General features: G+C 48.8%; 1 protein-coding gene across 3 annotated transcripts in view; it reads right to left on the bottom strand.

Moving 5' to 3' along the window:
- Positions 1 to 3,371: 3,371 nt before the first annotated feature.
- Positions 3,372 to 20,394, bottom strand: part of C2CD3 (C2 domain containing 3 centriole elongation regulator) — a 135,118-nt gene continuing 118,095 nt past the window's right edge. For 2 of the 3 annotated variants that reach the window (XM_057552818.1, XM_007173720.2), the window contains exons 32-33: positions 19,485 to 19,596; positions 3,372 to 4,161 (exon numbers count right to left, since the gene is read on the bottom strand). In XM_057552818.1, coding sequence (XP_057408801.1) covers positions 4,021 to 4,161; positions 19,485 to 19,596 — 253 coding nt within the window. In that variant the 3' untranslated portion in view covers positions 3,372 to 4,020. The other variant, XM_057552819.1, reaches the window with a different exon arrangement.

Here is a 20,394-nt window from a genome sequence, read left to right on the forward strand (position 1 = left end):
CTGATCACCCCTCTGTCATTTGCTGTCGTCCCTGCAGCCTCTGGCTTGGCACCTGTCTTTATACACTCTGGCTGACCTGAAACCTTATCCTGGAGAAGCTAGTTGACAGCCTGGTCACTTGACCAGAGGCGGCTGGTGAGGGGCAGGGAGGTGAGGGGGAAGGTCGGAGTTCCAGATCTGCTTCAGCTCCCTTGACTTGGGGTTCTTTAAACTAGCCCTTTCCAGCTGATGAAAGAAGAACTCCCTCGGGTGATGAGGGTATATATGGGGTGGGGGGTTTGGACTTGTCACTTTTGAGAGTCCAAAGGTCAAGGCTTCCATGATAGGCTGGGCAGGGCTCTCCTGGGCCTCCTCTTAATAATAGCAATGATGATAACTCACTTCTTGGTGCCTACCACGTGCAAGAAACTTTACATACATTATTTCTATCTCTTCACAACCCTATGAGGTAGGTACAATTAGGAGTCTAAGTTGTTTTTTTTTTAAAAAAAGCTTTATTGAGATATAATTCCCATACCATATAATTTACCTATTTACCTGGTACAATTCAACGGTTTTTAGTGTATTCACAGTTATGCAACCATCAATCATCACAATCAATTTTAGAACACTTTCATTACCCTCCCCAATATCCCCGTACACATCAACAGTGTCACTTCCTTTCTCCCCTCCCCACAACCCCAGGCAATCACTAATCTACTTTGTCTCTATAGATTTGCTGATTCTGAACATTTTGTATAAATAGAATCACACAATATGTGACCTTTTGTGACTGGCCTCTTTGACTTAGCACAATGTTTTCCAAGTTCATCCATGTTGGAGCATGTGTCAGCACTTCATTCCTTTCTATGGCTGAGGATCCATGCATTTTGATGCTTAGGTTACAGAGGGGAAAACAGCCTTAGGGAGGGACAGTGACTCACCCAGGTTGCAGTATGTGGCAGGGCCTGACTTGCAGCCTGCAAACTGTCATGTACTTTGGACCACTGTTCTCTATGATATGACACTTGGGGGCTTCAGCATGGACACCCCTGAAGCCAAAGGGCTCTGGGGAGGGTGTGAGTGGTGGGGCGGGAAGGGTCCCTCGCAGCAGCCGCTGAGGCCCCGTTGGTAGACACGGGGGGGTAAGGGGTGGGCGAATCTGAACCTGGGATCCAGGTGACTGAGGAAAGAGGAGGGAGGGGCAGGGGGCAGGGGAGGAGAAAGGGAGAGAGGTGGGAAGGGAAGGGAGGTAACTGGGTGGGGCAGAGGAGCAGGCAGAGGCCACTTCTAGACTTGGGCGCGGAGCCTTGGCCACGGTCACAAGTCCAGACACTCAAGTGCAAAGGTCCTCCTCCTTGGAGCAGGCCCTGCCCCAGTGTCAGCAGAACAGGCGGTTGGGTTAGTCCCATGAAGGGAAGGGGCTGCTAGGGCTGCTGAGGTGGGGGGGAGCGTTCTGGAAGTAGGTTCTTGGCTCCACCTGAAAATGGTAGTCTGGAGGTGGTGGGTGAATTGCAGCCGGGAGGTGGGGAGGGGTAAATAGTAGGAACCCAAACAAGGGGGCAGTGGGCCCTGGTGAGACCCAGAAGGAGGGCAGCTTAGCTCACGTGGGCCTGGGAGCTCTTCGAGGGCAGGGCCAGGTCTGTCTGCTTTGGCTCCGTGTCCCCAGAATCCAGTCTGTGCTAGAAGTTCCAAAGCTGGCTGCCATGGGCTGAGATCAGCCAACCTCCGGGTGGTCAGGAGCACCCATTTTCAGGGCTCTGTGGAGGGAGTGCTGAAAGGGAAGTAGGGAGACACTGGCTAGTTCTGTTGGTGGTGGTGGAACAAACATGTACCTCATGCCCTTACCCGGTGCTGCATGCTTGGCAGGGCGTTTCTCGTCTGAGCTGTTACCGCAAAATAGATCCAACTTCTGGGGAGAAGACACTGGTAAATAACACACTCTGTAAGTGTAGGGGGAGGTTTTCAGACCCTCAGGGTGCCTCTGTGTTATCAGAGGCCGCCCTCAGCCTGGGTAGGAGTCATGCATGTCCTTATCCTAACTCGACCCCATCAAGTTATTTACAGGAGCTGCAGCAGGATTGGGAAGGAATATTCTTCACCTGAGGCTTAACCCCTCAGGCCTGGGCCCCTAGGTTCTCTGTGGCCTCAAGGGAGGCAGAGACCTGGGCCTTGAAAGCTCCTGGCAGACAGGCAGCTGGTGAGCTGAGAGGGAGACACTGGGGAGGAGGTGAGCTGGCAGGCCGAAGGTTAGGGGGCCGAGACAAACAGATGAAGGGGGACATGCTGGTCTGAGTGCACTTGACCGATGAGGAGGGCACCCTGCATCACCCTCTACCCTCTGGGGCATGTCCTGCCTCACAGTTAGTGGTGAGCCTGCCTATCTACTGACTTGCTCCGGGTCAGTGGGGGAGGAGTGGGTGGGGCTGACATTTCCTACGCTTCCACTAAGTGCCAATTGCTGGCAAAGCACTTTCACAAACGTCATCTCATTTAATCTTCTCAACAACCCAGTGAAGCTGGGCTTGTCATCTTGCTTTACAGATGAGGCAACAGAGGCTCAGATAGAGGCACGCGCAGTCAAGCCGGAGGGGACCTATCAGGAAGTGGCAGAGCCGGACCCGTCTCTGCTCTCTCCCCAGCTGGACCGTGGCCCTGCTGGTTCCTCCCTGGTCTCACCCCCAGACTTAGCTCTTCAAGGAAGCCTTCTCTGACTGCTCCAGCCCACATGGTTTCCTCCATGAACTCCCCGAATTCAAAGCACTTAACTGACTGTATCCTGGGCACAGAAGCCTTGTGACACGTCTGGAGGTGTCTTGTGTGATCTGCTTCCTAAGTACATGAACAGAGGCAAGTCACTTAACTTCGTTGAGCTTGTTTAACTATAAGACGGGAATCATAAGATGTGGGTTATAGAGTTGTTCTGAGGACTGATATGACCTGTGCTTGGGGGTGGAAAGCAGGGCCCTCCACGTAGTTCCCTCCCAACCTTCCGTCCCAGCCACTCTGCACATTTCTGCCCCCTTCCAGTGCTCCCCACAGGCCCTTTCTATGGTAGCTGCTTGAATGTTCGGAGTGTGACAGTCTAAGCCAGAGCTATGTACTCATCCCAGAGAGATGGGGCATTCTGAGCGGGCCTGTGCCATGAGCCCCATTACTGTGCTGATAGATTTGAGGTACCAGCAAAGGAAGTACTAGGTGTCACCCTAATCTGGATCAACCTAATCTTTGGAGGAGTCAGAAGTCTCATGGCGACCGTGGACCCCCCCATTCCAGATGAGCTTCTCCAAGGGATTGTATGGTCGCAAAGCTTTCTCTCTGGCTGTTAGAGCACAAGCAAATTTCTGACACTGCAGTCCAGTGGCCAACCCGGGAAACACTTGTGCACAGAATACAAATACCAATATGATTTTATTCAAACACAGGCAGGAACAATGACCTTCAGAGCTGGGTAAAAACAATAAGTTAAAAGCATGGTTAGAGTTTCAGACGATCAGATAAAAAGTTTGAAGGAGGTAATTTCCCCCTCCTCTCCTACTGATTATTTCAACACAGCATAAAAATAATTTTATCTGTAAAATACCCTTATTCCCAAGCAAATGAACTGGAGGTCGGCCCTAGGATTTCCCTGGCTATGCACGATGCACAAAATCTCCACCCACCCTCCCCAACCCTTAAGGCAAAAGGGCCTATCATATTCAGGCAGAGGGTAGGCTCGTGTCAGCAGGAGGCTCTGGTCAAGGACACTGGGAGGAGTTTCCCAGCCGAAAGATGCCACCTTGGGTCCCTTGGTCAAAAGACGGGTGGGCCACTTGGGCACTGGAATCCACCATTTCTAGCCTTTGCCTCACCATCGGAGGAGGAAGCTGAAGTCCTGGCAGGTGGACACTGGGCTGGTCTGTGACGCTCCTCTACTCTGGGCTGATTGGTGTCCAGGGACAAGGCTGGTGGTGGTTTCAGGGCTTTCATAGCCCTGAGGCATGCCAGACAAAGCTGAGGTTGAGTGGGTGGGTGGTCCTTCCCTCAGTCTCTTGGGCTGCATTAGTCTTTCTGGGAGTATCGGGAAGAAAATATCCGTGCAATCCTGCGAGTTTCTTCCTCAGACAGACTGGGAGGCAGCGAGTTAGGTCTGGGACGACAAGGCCTTTGGGACAGGGCTCCCCTGGTGGTCTCGCTCTTGCCCTGGAGAGGAAGCGGTCAGCTAGGTTAGCACTGCGCACATGGCACTGCCTAAAGATGACTGTGACTCTTCTCGTCTTTTGGTCCTTTGGCTAATACTGGTATAGAGCTGACTGATTTACAAAGCACTTTACATACCTGAGTGTGTTTAACCCTCACCTCGACCCCACAGGTTGGTACATGGTTCCCATGTCATGGATGAGGAAACTACAGTTCAGGTGAAATAAACTCAAGGTCCCACAGCTCGGAGTAGCAGACCTAAGATGTAAACCCCTGTTCAGACTCCTTCTGTGCCTCTGGAGAAGGAGGGGCAGTCTCCTCCAGGACATCCCTTCTCTTGCTGCGTGTGTCTAGACAAGTCATTTGTCCTCGAAGTGTGACTGTCCCGCGTGTGACCCTGCCAGGGAGAAGATGCTGGTGAATGATACACTCTCCGTATGGCCCTGGGGAGTTCCTGGAGCTGCCAGGTGACATGAAGCACATACCTACAGCCCTGCTACCAAACATCTCCCTGTCTTGGGCTGACTGGGTATCACGAATTTCCCCTTTAAGGTGCATGCATTTGGGTTATGACATCGTGGTCCTCTGGACTCCTCTATGACTCACCCATTTGCTCCTCCAACCCTTTTGTTTGCTTGTTTATGTGCTTACTCTGTGCCAGGTTCCTGCCCTGAAGGAGCTCAAAGGATACAGGAAAGCCACCCCAGGCAGGTGGCTGGCAGCAAGGCTCCAGGGAGGAGATGGAGGCCTGGTAGAGGAAGAGGCAGTGCTGAAAGGACATGGGACTTGCCCCGACAGGCAACCTTGGCTGACTCCACAGCGTGCAGCCTGTCCCCAAATACTGAAGGCACACGCACCACTCCCTAGGCACCAAGAATCAGCTTGGTGGAGACCCTAGAGATTGAGACTACTTCCCTGCCCCTTAGTAATTCTGCTAATGGAAAACTGAGGCCCATTGCTTGTGGGAGTGGAGTTGCTTGTGGGATCAGTAATATTCAGTAATTCCTTCTTTCCTTCACTTCTTTAACCTTCTTACAGCCTACTGTGAGGGGGAGATAGATAGAGGTGAACAGTTCTCGATCTCCATAGCTCAGAGTTAAGCTGGGGAGACAGACAGAGCTATTCAAAGAATTAGAATAGCAGCCAGGAAGTGATAGGGGGAATGGAAGTCAGGCAACCTTGAGGGCCCCTGCCAATCTGGAATTCTAAATGCTGAGGGAGTGCATACAGCCTGACAAGCTCTCAGCACTGACAGCCCACAGGCAGGTTCTCTTTGTGGAGAACCAAGAGCAAAGTAGAGCTGGAGGCTGGACACGCCCAGCAGAGGTGAGCACACACAGCTCCCCATCTTCCAGGCAGGCCTAGGCTAAAAGGGGAGAAAGGAAACCCACCCTGTGCTGGTGTTTGTAGTTCTTCCTTTCAAAACATGGGAGGCACCTGCAACCCATAATGCCTCAGGCTGGGGAGGCCAGCCACCCAGCCACTGCCTGAGGCCCTCTCCCTCCAGACTGGATGCTCCTGCAGGGCATGGTCTGACCCTGATGCTTGTGACTCCTACTGAGACAGGTCCAAGATGGGAGCTTGGTAGCTGATAGACCAGTGAATGGGTCAAGCCACGGTGACCAGAGGCTTAAATTAATTGGGGAGGAGGCTGCCTCTTGTAGCAAATATCTCATTCAGTCATTCTTTCATTCATTCCAGAACCAGTGATTGCTCAAGCTAGAGGGGAGACGAATGCTGACCTACCCAGCAATCACAAAGAGGACGCTTAGAGCCCGGGAGCACAGAGAAAGAGCAATTCATGACAGCTGGGAAGGACAGGGCGGCTTCACGCAGAGGTGGGATCTGAGACGCACAGGGTTTCAGCAGAGCTGTGTGTGGGGTGAGGTCACTGCACTGGAGGGGCAGCATGAGGACGGGCCTGCACCTGCTAACTGGGCTGACATCTGTGAACCAGCCACAGCCAGCCTCCCAGTACCCACACCTGGGCCCAGCAGCCTAGGGGGCCTTATCTGCATGGCCCAGGCCCAGGGACAGGACGGGGTTTGGCTCTGTGTACTGGGCAGGGCAGAGCTGTGGAAGGTCAGCAGCATGTGGCTTTTGTTCACCTCAAAAGGGTCTAAAAAACATCTTGACTAGTAGTAAAGTCTCTTTCTTCGTCAGGGTTGCTATCGTGAGATGTACAGCCTTGGCGGGGCTGGGCAGAGGTGTAGCTGCCCACAGCAGGGACACCCCTCCATGTACCCACCACTCCTCTGAAAATACTCCCATGCTCCTGCTGGAGCTCTGGGGGCACCAGCAAACTGTCACCGCAGCTTATGGTTTGAGGAGCCTCGGCCTTCCTGGGGAGGCAGGAGGAGCCCACATGGAAGCAGGACCATCAGACTGAGGGGCTGCAGGGGCCTTGGAGTCTGGACAGTGGGTGTCACACGTGGGGTGAAGTCCCTGGAAGGGTACTTTCAAGAAGATGGACTTGAAACAACATGAAGGTGGAATCTGGACAAAGAATATGAGAGAGGATGCTCCAGGTGGAGACGTAGCTTGAGCAAAGGTGCGGAGAAGGAATTTATTTGCTGGGAAAGCCAGGGGGATGGGACTGGCTGACTGCAGGTATGGAGAGCAGAAGACAAACCCAGAGAGGGAGGCGCTCAAGTTCCTGAATGTCTGGGGAGGAACTGACCATAACCCCCTTGGACTTTCCAATGATCTGGGGGCGTGGGGCTGACCACTGTCCTGGGGTGAAGGACAGAACAGGCTTTACTGTGGTCTGGGTGTTAAGCCTGGCAGTACATGAGGGGCTCTGATTGTCCCATTAAATCCATCCAGCTCTCCCATTAACTTCTCCCACTTCCAAATATGGGGACCTGCTCTTTTCTGGGCACCTGGACACCCAGGCTTCTCGGCCTATTGTTTGAGACAGACGTCTCAAAGGAGCCTTCAATGTCAAAGGTAGAACTCCACCAGGGAGAAAATAAAGCATCAGGGGAGGAGTAAGGAGCAGTGGTGGCAGGAAAATATGGGGCTTCCAGGGGTTCCTCAAACCAAGAGGCTAACCCTGGTGGGGGAGTTGGTTCTAGTCCTGGCTCTACCACTTCTTAGCCAAGTGGCTTTGGGCAAGTCACTTCCTCTCTGGGCCTTGGTTTCCTCATCTGAAAACAGATCAGGATGAGCAGATAATACAAGAGGAGGTGCCCTGTAACCCAGGGACTTTTCCCGGCCCGTGGCTCCCTCTTTGGCCAGCTCCCTGTGATAGCATCTTCTCCAAACGCTCTCTCAGGAGGCTCCAGCCCTCTTCTTTGGGCTCGAAATGTGAGCTGATTCAAGCCACTGTGTTCTGGGTTCCCTCCGTCCAGTCCCCAGATGGATATCCCTACATAGGGCACGTGTTTCCAGGAGGGTGGCAGGTGCAGGTACCCCCTTTACCCCTGCTTCTGGGTGTCCCTGGGACTTTCTCAGAGGGGAGGCAGTGGGGTGGAGTGGAAGGAACACTGGTCTGTGGCCCAGCCCAACTGCCCCACTTGCTTGAGGCCAAGACACTTTGTCTCTCTGGGTCTCAGTATCTTCATTACCAAGTGGAGCTGAGAACTTGTTTGCCTCCTTGCCCCAGGTCTACCGTGAAGCTGAAATACAATTCAGATGTGACCAAGGCTCTGGCCAGATACAAAAGCACAGGGGCTAAATAAGCTGGAGACACCAGCTGCGGAGAGCAAAATGAAGCCCTGCTGTTCTGAGACCTCACTTCAGCTGGAGTAGAAGTGGGGTACAGCACCCCCAAAGGCATGCCCAGGGCTAGGCCAGGACTGGCCATGCTCTCCCCCTACCATTGCCCCCCACCCAATGAACCCCTGGGCCAGGCATCAGGACTGAAGCTTTTTTTTTCCAGAGCAGATCCCTTACATGACAAACACTGCCTCAGGGGCTGGAAGCAAAACTTTCCAAAGAGCTGAAAACAAAGTAAACAGCCGGCTGGCTCTGGCTGGCTAGGATAGGGCTGCCAACAGACTGCTGCTTCAGAGGTGAGTGAGGCTCGGTAGGGCCACCTGCCTTGTTCAACTTTCACCTCCTTGGCTGCTGCCTTCCCCTGTGGTGGCTCCCAGAGTCCTCTCCAAAGGCTGGGACTAGGACTTCCTTGTGCTAAAGAGAGTAGTAAACTCAGCAGCTGCAACTAGGAGCAAGGGGGAAGCGAGGATAAGACACGCAGACCAGGGGCCCAGCCTTGGGAGGCAAATCCTAAATCTGACCACCCAGCCCAGCCGCAGTGTGGCTGGGCTCCACGCTCTGAGCTCACCCTCCATTCCTGCCTTAGAGTTCTGGTCATGTGGTTCTCACTACCTACACGCTGCCTCTGTTCCTCCCCACCCCCCGATGCCTCCCTTTCCTTCCTCCGAGAAGCCTTCCCTGACAACCGGCCTATTCTGCAGGGCCTGGGTCACCCCCTCAGCCCGGGCCTCAGTCTCCCAATCTACACCGTGGAGACGCCAGACTAGATCAAGGCTCTTCAACCTTCTGAACCCACTCCCTGACAGTGAGAGGGAAGGGTTAAAGTGACACTCTTGGAACTCCTGGCTCCTCCCAGACTCTGGCCTCAGCGCTCAGGCAACTTGAGCCTAGCACCTGCCCAGCAGACCCGTAGGCCCTTTCCCTCGCGGTGCTGGCCAAACTGCATCTGGGCCAAGGTGGGCACCAGCCAATTCTGGCTGCTTCCCCTGACTTCTGTACACCCTTGGCCAGAGAGCTCATCTCCTCCTCAGAGCTTTGTGTGGCCTTAATCAGAAGCTCTTTGACCTTTGGGACTCCTCCTGGGGCTCTGCGGAGGGCTAGGGACTTGGTAGGTAAAAGAGGTGAGGTAATAGGTCAGGGCTTCTTGCCCCAAGATGGGCAGCTCAGCCATCAGGCCTGGACCACAGGCTGAGAAGAGGACACCAGGCTCAGGAACTTCTCTTGGACTCCAACCATCTGGTCTGGTGATTTTGTGGAGGACTGGGTTCCTCTACCAAGACTGTGTTTCTCTTAGACGGCTCTGGGCTTGGGGAAGGGAAACCAAGGGACAGAAGAATTCTTTGGGCTCCTCAGAGAAAAGCAGCAGCCTCAGGACTCAAAGGCAGGCAGGCCACGGACTTCTGAGGCTAGGGCTCTACCATCCTTAGGTGGGGGCAGTGGGTCATCCTGGGCCTCTAACTCAGGGTCTGAACTGAGCACACAATCAACTGCTAGGGCCCTGAGCAATGCTCTCCATCCTTCTGGGGCTGCCCTGTGGGGTCTAACTTCCCGGCTCCCTGCGGCTCCCTGAGCCTGGTGCTAAGCTTTTGATGATGTCCCTATCCCTTAGCATTTTTTTCCTACTAGTCCCCCCAGAGTGTAACAGCACAAGAGGGGAAGTTGTCTCAATAATAATGATGATAAAAATAACAATAGTTAACATTCATATAGTTCCTACTATGTCATGTGCTAAAAACTGCTCTAAGCACTTAACATCTTACTCAGTTAACCCTACACAAGCTCTAGGAGGCAGGTACTGTTTCACACATTTTTCAGATAAAGGAACTGAAGCACAGAAAAGGTAGGTAACTTGCACCAGGTTACACAGCCTGAAAGTGGCAAAACTGAGCTCTGAACTTAGGCTGTCTGGATTCAGAGGCCATGTGCCTAACCGCTATACAAAACTGCCTGGTAGGAGAGAAGAGGGACGTATAGCCACAAATTAAGTCCGTGTTGCCTCCTCAGACGGCCAGCAGCAGAGCCAGGGCAAGAAACCAGGTTTGGGCTTCCCTGGTGGTGCAGTGGTTAAGAATCCGCCTGCCAATGCAGGGGACACAGGTTCGAGCCCTGGTCCGGGAAGATCCCACATGCCGCCGAGCAACTAAGCCCGTGTGCCACAACTACTGAGCCTGCGCGCTTAGAGCCCGTGCTCTGCAATGAGAGAAGCCACTGCAATGAGAAGCCCACGCACCGCAACGAGAGTGGTCCCCGCTCGCCGCAACTAGAGAAAGCCCGCGCGCAGCAACGAAGACCCAACGCAGCCATAAATAAATTAAAAAAAAAAAAAAGAAACCAGGTTTGCTGACTCAGCTCCCCATCTTCCTGGAGTGCCTCAATCCCGATGATGTCTGAAACACTGTGGTCTGGCCAAGTGGAGGTGAGAACTCTAAGGTGGGGGGGTTGGACAACTCAAGGCTTTCAAGGGGACACTCGTGCCTGGCCTTGTTGCCGACCTCCTGCCTCCTACACGCACGCCTCATGAACAGCAGCATCTGGCCCCAGGCCTGTGGTTAGTCCAGGAGCTCAGATGACAGGTGGATTCTTGCTCTTTACTTCTGATTCCTATCCTGACTGCTTTGGTCCAGGCTGATCTCTCCCCAGCTCTGACCTCCTCTCTAGCACATACTGTTTGTACTTCCCAGTTACCAGATTCTGTTGATTCTCTGAGAGGTTTCTTTTCTCCAAATCCACAGCCTTCAAAGCCTTTCCTTCATCTTTGCTGAATTCTACTCATGCCACCCTACATGGCTCTGTCTTCCTTTCCCTGTACGCATTCTCTTTGTTTTGTTTTACTTAAGTACTAATATAGGCTAATGTCATTTGAGAAAGTTAGTGAGTGGTTTGGTGGCCAGTGCCTCTCAAGGAACTGTGACCTCCCTGAAGAGCGTCCATGGCACCACGTCTAGCACTTTAAGCACGACGGGCGCTTGGTGGAACTTACATATAAAGCTTAGTCCCCTGGGGAACTGTGAGCTTTGGCGGGGGAAGGGACCACAGCTCCTTCTCTGTCTACTTCTGCACCTAGCTCAGGACTATGGCTTTGTAACTTGCTGAAAGATGTACATTTCAAGTTTGAGTCCCAAACTATTTTCCTACTCTTTGGTCTGCCTGTCCTCAGACCCACCTCGGGCTCTCCTAGTCATCGATGGTAAGTTACTGGAGGGTTCTGAGTGGAGAAGTCACATGATTTATTCGATGATTTACTTAACATCTTAAAAACTTAACAGGATACTGTATGGGGAATGGGGGCAAGGGTAGAAGCAGAAAGGCAAGTTAGGAGGCTCCTGCAACAATCTAGGCGAGAGATAATGACAGTTTAGACCAGGTAATGGTGGGAGTGGTGAGCAGTGGATGGAACTGAATTTAGAGGTAGAGCTGCCAGAATTTCCTGGTGGATTGGAAATCAAGGCATCAGAGAGGATTCCAAGGGTTTTGGTAGGAACAACTAAACTAGAAGGATAGAATATCTATTAACTGAGATGGGGAAGACCAAGGAACAGATCTGAGGAATAAAATCTGGAGTTGAGTTTGGATATATTGAGTAGGCAGCTGGACATACGAGCCTAGAGTTAGAGGACAGGTCTGGGCTAAGATAATCATTATGAGTCTTCGGCATATAGAGGGGATTTAAAGCCTTGAGATCAGACAGGATCATCTAGAAAGTAAGTGCAAATAGAGAAGTCTAAAGACCACACACTGGTCACCCCTATTAACAAGTAGGGGAAATGAAGGAGAACCAGCAAAGGAGGCTGAGCAGGAGCTGCCAACAAGGGAAGAGGAGAACCAAGAAGCACTGATGCCTTAGAAACAAGTGAAGAAAATGTTTAAAGGAGAGAGATCAACTGTGTCACATGCCATGGAGAGATCAAAGAAACGGGGCACTCAGATTTAATAACTGGTTTAGGAATATGGAGGGTTTTTTTGGATTTTGACAACCTTGAAGAGTCCCTCCCTCCTCCGGTGGTAGAGTGGGGTAAGAGTTGGATTACAGTGGCCAATCACACTGGCTGCAGTATGGAGACGCACGGTGGTGGGAAAGTGTGGCTGTGAGTAAGAGTAGTTGGAAACAGCTATGGGGGAGACGACTGGGGCTAGATACTGAAATGGTGAGAAGTGAGTGGATTCAAAGATATTTAGGGGACAGAATTCACAGGCCTTGGTGATGGTGGGTTGTGGGGGATAAAGGCGTAGGAGGAGGGGAAGACGACACACATGCTCTGGCAGGAGTAACTACATGACCGTGGTCGTGTTTACTGAGATAAGGAATGCCGGCGGTAGAGGGGGTGTGCAAAGGAAGATGACAAGCTCAAGCTTTGGATGTGCTGAATTGTTTGTAACATCAAGTAAAAGACTTCTAGGATGTAGCTGGATCCACGTGTGTCTGCAGCATGGCAGAGAAGTCTGGACTGAAGATAAGGATTTAAGAGTCATCAAACTGTAATAATAACTGAAATAATTGAAGTGGTTGAAATTTTCCCAAAGAAGCATCTACAAGAGCAGAAGACTTAAGTCTGGGGAAAACAACATGTACATTAGTGCTGTCTCATCCTCTACCTCCCCTTTTAGAGAAGTTGATAAAACTAGTTTGCCCCTGGAAGCTAAGCAAACAGAATCAGAAGTAACTATAAATAAAACCAGGGAGCTGTCCCATTGAAGACTTACTTTATCACAAAGAGGAAAGAGAAAGCAGAGGCAGCAGAACCTGACTGATTCATAAGGAATTTCAAATGTGCCACTGGATGGCTGTTCGAGGGTCCTGCTAGACCCACCATCCTCCTCCCTCCTTTGCTTCTTGAAGAGGTGACAACCAGAAGATGAAACAGTCATGAGGAGGGGGGGCTGAGAGCTGGCCTCTATTCCCTATCTGTGTGACACCTGGTGCTCTTCAGTGCAACCATGCTTTGAGGCCTGATAACCCCATCTGACAGATGACACAGACTCAGAAAAATCAGAAGACTTGACAAAGGTCACACAGAGAACTGTATCCACTATACTGTGGGGAAAAGGGGAAAACGCCTGTTTCACAAATGCTAGAAATGGAGACTGTCTGGGAGGTTCCTGGGTTCAGGTGCATTTTTTTCAGTGTGGTTGAAGGATTAGGCCTTCCCTTAGATCTTGTGGTGAAGCCAGGTGAGCTAAGTATAGCTGTCCCAGGACACTGGTTGAGAAGAGTCAGCCTCTCAAAATGCTCCTCTTCAGCCTTCAGAGCCTTAGGAAGAGGCATAATAGATGGAATCCTCAAGTTGGGGGTACAGGACAAGGCTCCTACCCTCCCCTGCCCACCTCTCATTTTGAGCTGTTGACTGTGCCTGAAACATAACCAAAAATAGAAGACAGAAGAGAAAACAGGGACTTCCCTGCCAGTCCAGTGGTTAGGACTCTGTGCTTCCCATGCCGGGGGCATGGGTTCGATCCCTGGTCGGGCAACTAGGATATCGAATGCCAAATGGCATGGCCAAAATAAATAAATAAATAAATGGACATAAGAGAAAACAGAAGCTTCCATCAAATGGGAAACTCTATCACCAAATCTAATCCTATCTGCTTTAGCACCCATCTTCTCTGTCTGCCTGTATGCTTGTATGCTACAGGGTGAGTTTTCTTTTTCTTCTCAACAGGCTAATATCTCCACATGTGCTCTGGATCCAGGGACTAGTCTTTCTATTCTCTCCCTCTCCTGCATCTTCCCCTTCTTCTTTTCTCTACTGGTCGCTGCACTGCCGTACAGAAAAAGCTGAAGCCTTTCCCATATAAAAAAAACAAAACAAAAAACCAAAAAATCTTACCTTATCTCAGATGCTACCCCACCCGCTATCCTATACTTCTGATCCATATTCACAGCCAAATCTATGGAAGGACTTGGTGTCTCCATTTTGTCACCATTCAATCATTCTTAAAATTTAAATTACATACAATTTTGTGATTTCATGATGTAATATACCAAAGAATACTAACATATTTAAATTATGAAGCATGATAAAAATGAACATCAATAAACCCACAGCCCAACCTAAGAACTAAAACATTGTTAATACTGTTGAATAGACCTATGTGCTCTTCCTCCCCCATCCTATTCCCTGCCTCTGCAACTATGAACATTGTAGTCAAACTCTTGAAAACCAAAGAAAAAAATCTTAAAAGTAGCCAAAGAACAAAGGTCACATAACATTCGAGGCAAGAGCAATAAGAATGATAGCTGCTTCTCATCAGAAACAATGGAGGTCAGTAGAATGTGGAGTGATAGTTCTAAAATGCTAAAACAGGTAATACCCTGGCGGTCCAGTAGTTAGGATGCGGAGCTTTCATTGCTGAGGGCCAGGTTTCAATCCCTAATTGGGGAACTAAGATCCCACAAGCTGCGTGGCGCGCCCAAAATTAAAAATAAATGAATGAATGAATAAATAAAATGCTAAAACAAACACAATTCAAGTTAGAATTCTATATCCAGTGAAAAAACATCTTTGAAAAATGAAGGCAAAATACATTTCAGCCAATTGAAGCTGAGAGCATCAGTTCCCAGTAGGTCTGCACTGCATGAAATTCTAAAGGAAGTTCTTCATGCTGAAGGGAAATGGTAATAAACTGAGACCAGGGTGTGAAGAAGGAATGAAGCCAAGAGCATAAGTTGCAGAAAACATGCTGCTACAAACACATCAAGTAGTGAGAAAGGCTCATCACCAGTGAGGACGATGAACACCCTGATGTTTCCTGGATCGTGGGACTTTCAATGCTGAAAATGAGACAGCTCTGGGTGAACTGTGATGACTGGCTACCCTAACTAGGACCCAGAATAAGGTCCCAAGGAGGGAGGTGTTCCTGAGAGCAGCAGACAAACAATGGAGTTTTGCTGTGGGCAAGAAAGAAAAAAGGCTACAAAGTGTATGAGACTTTATCTTCTCAAAACTAGACTTGCCCTTTAACTGAAGTAAACATTATTACATCCCTCTCCCACCCTCTGTATCTTATGTTTAATAGATCAAAGATAATAAGTCCCCCCAGAAGCTGGCACATCAAGAAGGCAGAAACACAAAAGCAGGAACAGCAGTTCCGTTTGGCAGTTGAGAGCTGACAGCTTGGACACAGTGACTCACAGACCTCCCTTCCTACAAGGCACATCTCACTCACATTTCACCCACTTGGCTGGGAGGGGAAGAGGGAAAGGAAACTAACAGTGTCTGCTTTTTTTCCTCTAGGGTAATTCTTGTCGTCCTCTTATTAGGTAAGAATTCTATTAGCCTGATGTTACTTTAAAAAAAAAACAAGACTCAGAAAGGTCAAGTCACTTGCCCAAGATCACTTAGCCACATAGCAGATTCAGTATTTCATGTCATAGATGTCTTGTTCAAAAGCTTGTGCTTGGTGCTGGACACAGCCCTGCTACCCTAGCATAAGTGCTGACGTGAATACATGGGGCATGCAAGGGAAGATGCAGAGCAGGAGATGAACTGGTGACCTGAACCAGAGGAGAAATAAGGCCACGGAAATGCAGAGCTTCTGGTGGGGACTGGCACCTCCCCTCCACTAGGACAGGAATACAACTTTGATAAAAACTGAGATGTGTGGGAATTCAGACTTATCAATGTGCCAAAGAAATGAGGTGTCCTCAAAATGGTGCTGGGGAAGCTGAGGGAGAAGTCGGGAAAGAAACCAGTAAAAGAACTAGACATCTTATGGCTTCTCTTTAGAACTATACCCCTAGGCTCCCAGGATACTTCTGGACTGACCCCATCTGTCATCAAAGTAGGCTCTGGAAGAACATAAAAAAATGTTTAAACGTTAACTGCAAAATGAAACCTATATAAAGAAGGCAAATTAGCTAGAAAAATATACCGTAAGCCAAGTGTCATGATTTTAAAGTGGTGCAACGGAAAGCACAGAGTTTGGAGTCATACTGGTTGGGAGACCCTGGGTAGGTGACAACCTACTTAACCTTTATGTGTCTCAGTTTCTACAGAATAGAAACTATAATAATACCTTGTAAGTCTGTATGGGAAGTTCTGTATGGGAACCTCAGTTTTCTAGTCTATTAAATGGGGATAACAATAGTACCCCTCTTATTGGGTTCTTGGGAGAATTAAATCAGTTTACACATGGAAAATGCTTAGAATAATGTCTAGTGCACGGTAAGCGTTACATAGGGGTTGGCTACTATAATTAACAAATAAGCTAATACATTTTGCTCATAGCATGTATTATTTCTCTGAAACTGTTTTTTTCAAAGCTCCACAATCCACCTCCTAGAGTAATGAAAATAAAAACAAAAATAAACAAATGGGACCTAATTAAACTTAAAAGCTTTTGCACAGCAAAGGAAACCATAAACAAAACGAAAAGACAACCCACAGAATGGGAGAAAATATTTGCAAATGAAGCGACCGACAAGGGATTAATCTCCAAAATATACAAACAGCTCATGCAGCTCAACATCTAAAAAAACAAACAACCCAATCAAAAAAAGGGCAGAAGATCTAAATAGACATTTCTCCAAAGAACACATACAGATGGCCAAAAAGCACATGAAAAGATGCTCAACATGGCTAATTATTAGAGAAATGCAAATCAAAACCACAATGAGGTATCAACCTTATAGCGGTCAGGATGGCCATCATCAAAAAGTCTACAAACAACAAATGCTGGCGAGGGTGTAGAGAAAAGGGAACACTCCTACACTGCTGGTGGGAATGTAAATTGGTATAACCACTATGGAGAACAGTATGGAGGCTCCTTAAAAAACTAAAAATAGAACTACCATATGATCCAGTAATCCCACTCCTGGATATATATATATGTGTGTGTGTGTGTGTATGTAAGTAGTGCTGCAATGAACATTGGGTTGCATGTATCCTTTTGGATTATGGTTTTCTCTGGAGATATATATCAATGTATAGTGCAACTGTAACTAGTGCTGCAATATATATATATTACAGCACTACTTACAATAGCCAAGACATGGAAGCAACCTAAATGTCTATCAACAGAGGAACGGATAAAGAAGATGTGGTACATATATACAATGGAATATTACTTAACCATAAAAAAGAGTGAAATAATGCCATTTGCAGCAACATGGATGGACCTAGAGATTATCATACTAAGTGAAGTAACTCACACAAAGACAAGTATCATATGATTTCACTTACATGTGGAATCTAAAAAAACCAATACAAATGAAGTTATTTATAAAACAGAATTAGATTCACAGGCTTCAAAAACAAATTTATGGTTCCCAAAGGGGAAAGGTGGGAGGGGGAGGGGTAAATTAGGAATTTGGGATTAACGTACACACACTACTATACATAAAATGGGTAATCGGGACTTCCCTGGTGGTCCAGTGGCTAAGACTCTGTGCTCCCAATGCAGGGGGCCCAGATTCAATTCCTGGTCAGGGAACTAGATCCCACATGCCACAACTAAGAGTTCACATGCCGCAACTAAAGATCTCACATGCCGCAACTAAAGATCCTGCATGCCTCAACTAAAAGATCCTGCACGCAGCAACGAAGATTCTGTGTGCTGCAACTAAGACCTGGCACAGCCAAATAAATAAATAAATATTTTTAAAAACCCCAAAAACGGGCTTCCCTGGTGGCGCAGTGGTTGAGAGTCTGCCTGCTGATGCAGGGGGCGCGGGTTCGAGCCCTGGTCTGGGAGGATCCCACATGCCGCGGAGCAATGAAGCCCGTGAGCCACGACTGCTGAGCCTGCGCGTCTGGAGCCTGTGCTCCGCAACGGGAGGGGCCGCGATGGTGAGAGGCCCGCGCACCGCGGTGAGGAGTGGCCCCCGCTTGCCGCAACTGGAGAGGGCCCTCGCACAGAAACGAAGACCCAACACAGCCAAAAATAAAAATTAATTAATTAATTAATTTAAAAAAAAAAAACCCCAAAAACCAAAAATGGATAATCCATAAGGACCTACTGTAGAGCACAGGGAACTCTACTCAATATTCTATAATAACCTACATGGGAAAAGAATCTGAAAAAATATGGATATGTGTATATATATTACTGACTCAGTTTGCTGTACACCTGAAACTAACATTTTAAATCAACAATACTTCAATATAGGGACTTCCCTGGTGGCGCAGTGGTTTAGACTCCGCCTGACAATGCACAAGACACAGGTTCAATCCCTGGTCCAGGAAGATCCCACATGCCACGGGGTAACTAAGCCCGCATGCCTGGAGCCCGTGCTTCGCGACAAGAGAAGCCACCGTGATGAGAAGCCCGCGCACCACAACGAGTAGCCCCCACTTGCCGCAACTAGAGAAAGTCCGCACACAGCAACCAAGACCCAACGCAGCCAATAAATAAATAAATAAATAAATAAAAATACATTAAAAAAAACCCCAACAATAATTCAATATAAAATAAAAATTAAATAAAAAGAAAAAAAGTCTTCATTGGACTGTTGGTGAGATGAGATGAGCCTAACCACTGCAACTGTACAACCAATAGAAATTTACTCCAAGATTTCATTTACTCTTATAAACTGCATGCCCAAATAATAAAAAAGGGAATTAAAAATAAAATAAAAGCTCCATGAGGCAGGGGCTTTGTGTCTCCTCCTCCATATAGCACAGTAGTTAGAAACACAGATTTTGAAACCAGACTGCTTGGGTTCCAATTCTGGTTCTACCACTTAACTACCTGTGTGAGGCAAGTTACTTAATCTCTTTGTGCCTCGGTTTTCTCATCTTAAAATAGGGATAAAAGTATGTACTTCATCAGGTTGCTGAATTAAAGGAGTTAACCTAAAGTGCTTCAAACAGTGCTGGGTACCTGGCAAGCACCACCATGATCATAGTTTTCAGCTTAAACACTGCCTCCTCAGGGAAAGCCTGTTCTTTCTCAGAGAATCTAGGACTCATCACAATTTGTAAATATTTTTTGTTTACTGTTTGTACTCCGTTAAGACACGGAATTTGCCTTATTTACTACTGCATGCTCAGCACCTAGCACAATGCCTGATACAGCACAGGTACTCGGTAAATATATGCTGAATGATTAGAGAAGCAGATATTATTTCCGTGCCACCTGCGAGAAAGGTCCGGTGCTGTGTCAAGGCAGAAGAGGGCACAGCTAGGATTTGCACCAAGGTTCCAACCACCTAACTCAGCTGCATGACGAATAGTTACGAGGTATTCTGTAAACAACAAATAGGTCTAACACTCTGTTACTCTCTTCATCCAGACCTTACTCATCTGCCACGGTCTCCCGAGGTGGCATCTCCTGTTTGAAGCTTCCTCCATTCAAACCCATCTTTGCTTAGTTGGAGCTCCCACAGCACTCAGTATGCGCTTCTTAGCTGAGTCCTGTTTTTACACTTCTGTGCTATTTCTTCTACCTCAGCTGATGACGCCCTTGCTCTTAACACATTTGCTCTGCCTCACTTTTCCCGAGCTCCTCCCACTGCTGGGCCCACAGGATACGCTCAGCACAAGCTTGGAGAGTGACCACTGCTGCTGCCTTTCCAGGAGCATGGCCGGGGCCACTCTGCATTCTGTATGCTTTCATGAAAGAGATGACGACTCTATAGGAAACAGGAGGTCGGCCAGGTGTCCTCTTACCTGATCTGCTGTGGCTGGTGGTGGCAAAGCTGTAGAGAGAGAGATCATCCGCAGGGAGGCCTCCAACTGCTGGGGAGGTAAAAAGAAGTTGGGCACCACAATGGGCTCTGGGCTATAAAGGTAGTTAAGGGACACAAATACCTAGAAATCTTCCCCAGACCAGCATCTCCTCTGACCTCTACCACCCCTTTGTTTCCTTCCAATTTATTCCTGCCCATGAATCCTTTGCTCAAGTGGTTCCCTCTGCCTGGAAGGCCCTGCAACTCCTAACAAATTGGTCTATACTTTATGGGTCACTTCAGATCCTGCATCCTCCCGGAAGCCTCCTCTAAATCTCAGCCACAGTGACCCCTCCTTTCCTAGTCTAGAGCCCAGTCTGAAACACAGGCTAATGCTTATTTAGTCTGATATGATTCTCAATTTGTTTCCCTCAATATTCCCTAAGCTTCTCAAAGGCAGAGGTGGTGTACTTCCTTCAGTCACCTCATTACTTCCCTAGAGCCCCATGAGGCTGGCAGGTAGCAAGCACTGGATGATACTTGCCGAGGACCTGCTGGCCAAAACCTGACAGACAGGGTAGGGGTGGGAAGGCGGCTCCAGGGCAGCATCTTAGGCTGGAAGGTGCTGCCTGGCATTGAAGGAGGGCCTGTCCTCCTGGGTGTTCTGTGCTCACATCCCGAAACGAGGGCTCTGCATAAGTAGGCACAGCTGATCCACCACCTGGACGTGAGCCCTAGAAGTCGGGCGCTGTATCTTGCACTTCTCCATATCCTCTGGAGGTACCCAGTACTGTGTTGAGAACACAGTGTTCCACAAATTTGTTCAGTCAAAGCAATGATTCAGTTTGGGAGGGGAAGGAGGGGACTGTTTTGATGGTCTATTTGTTTCTGTTCAATAAGCTAAGTATGGT

This window comes from Balaenoptera acutorostrata, chromosome 9 (genome assembly GCF_949987535.1).
Source record: "Balaenoptera acutorostrata chromosome 9, mBalAcu1.1, whole genome shotgun sequence".
Taxonomy (NCBI): domain Eukaryota; kingdom Metazoa; phylum Chordata; class Mammalia; order Artiodactyla; family Balaenopteridae; genus Balaenoptera; species Balaenoptera acutorostrata.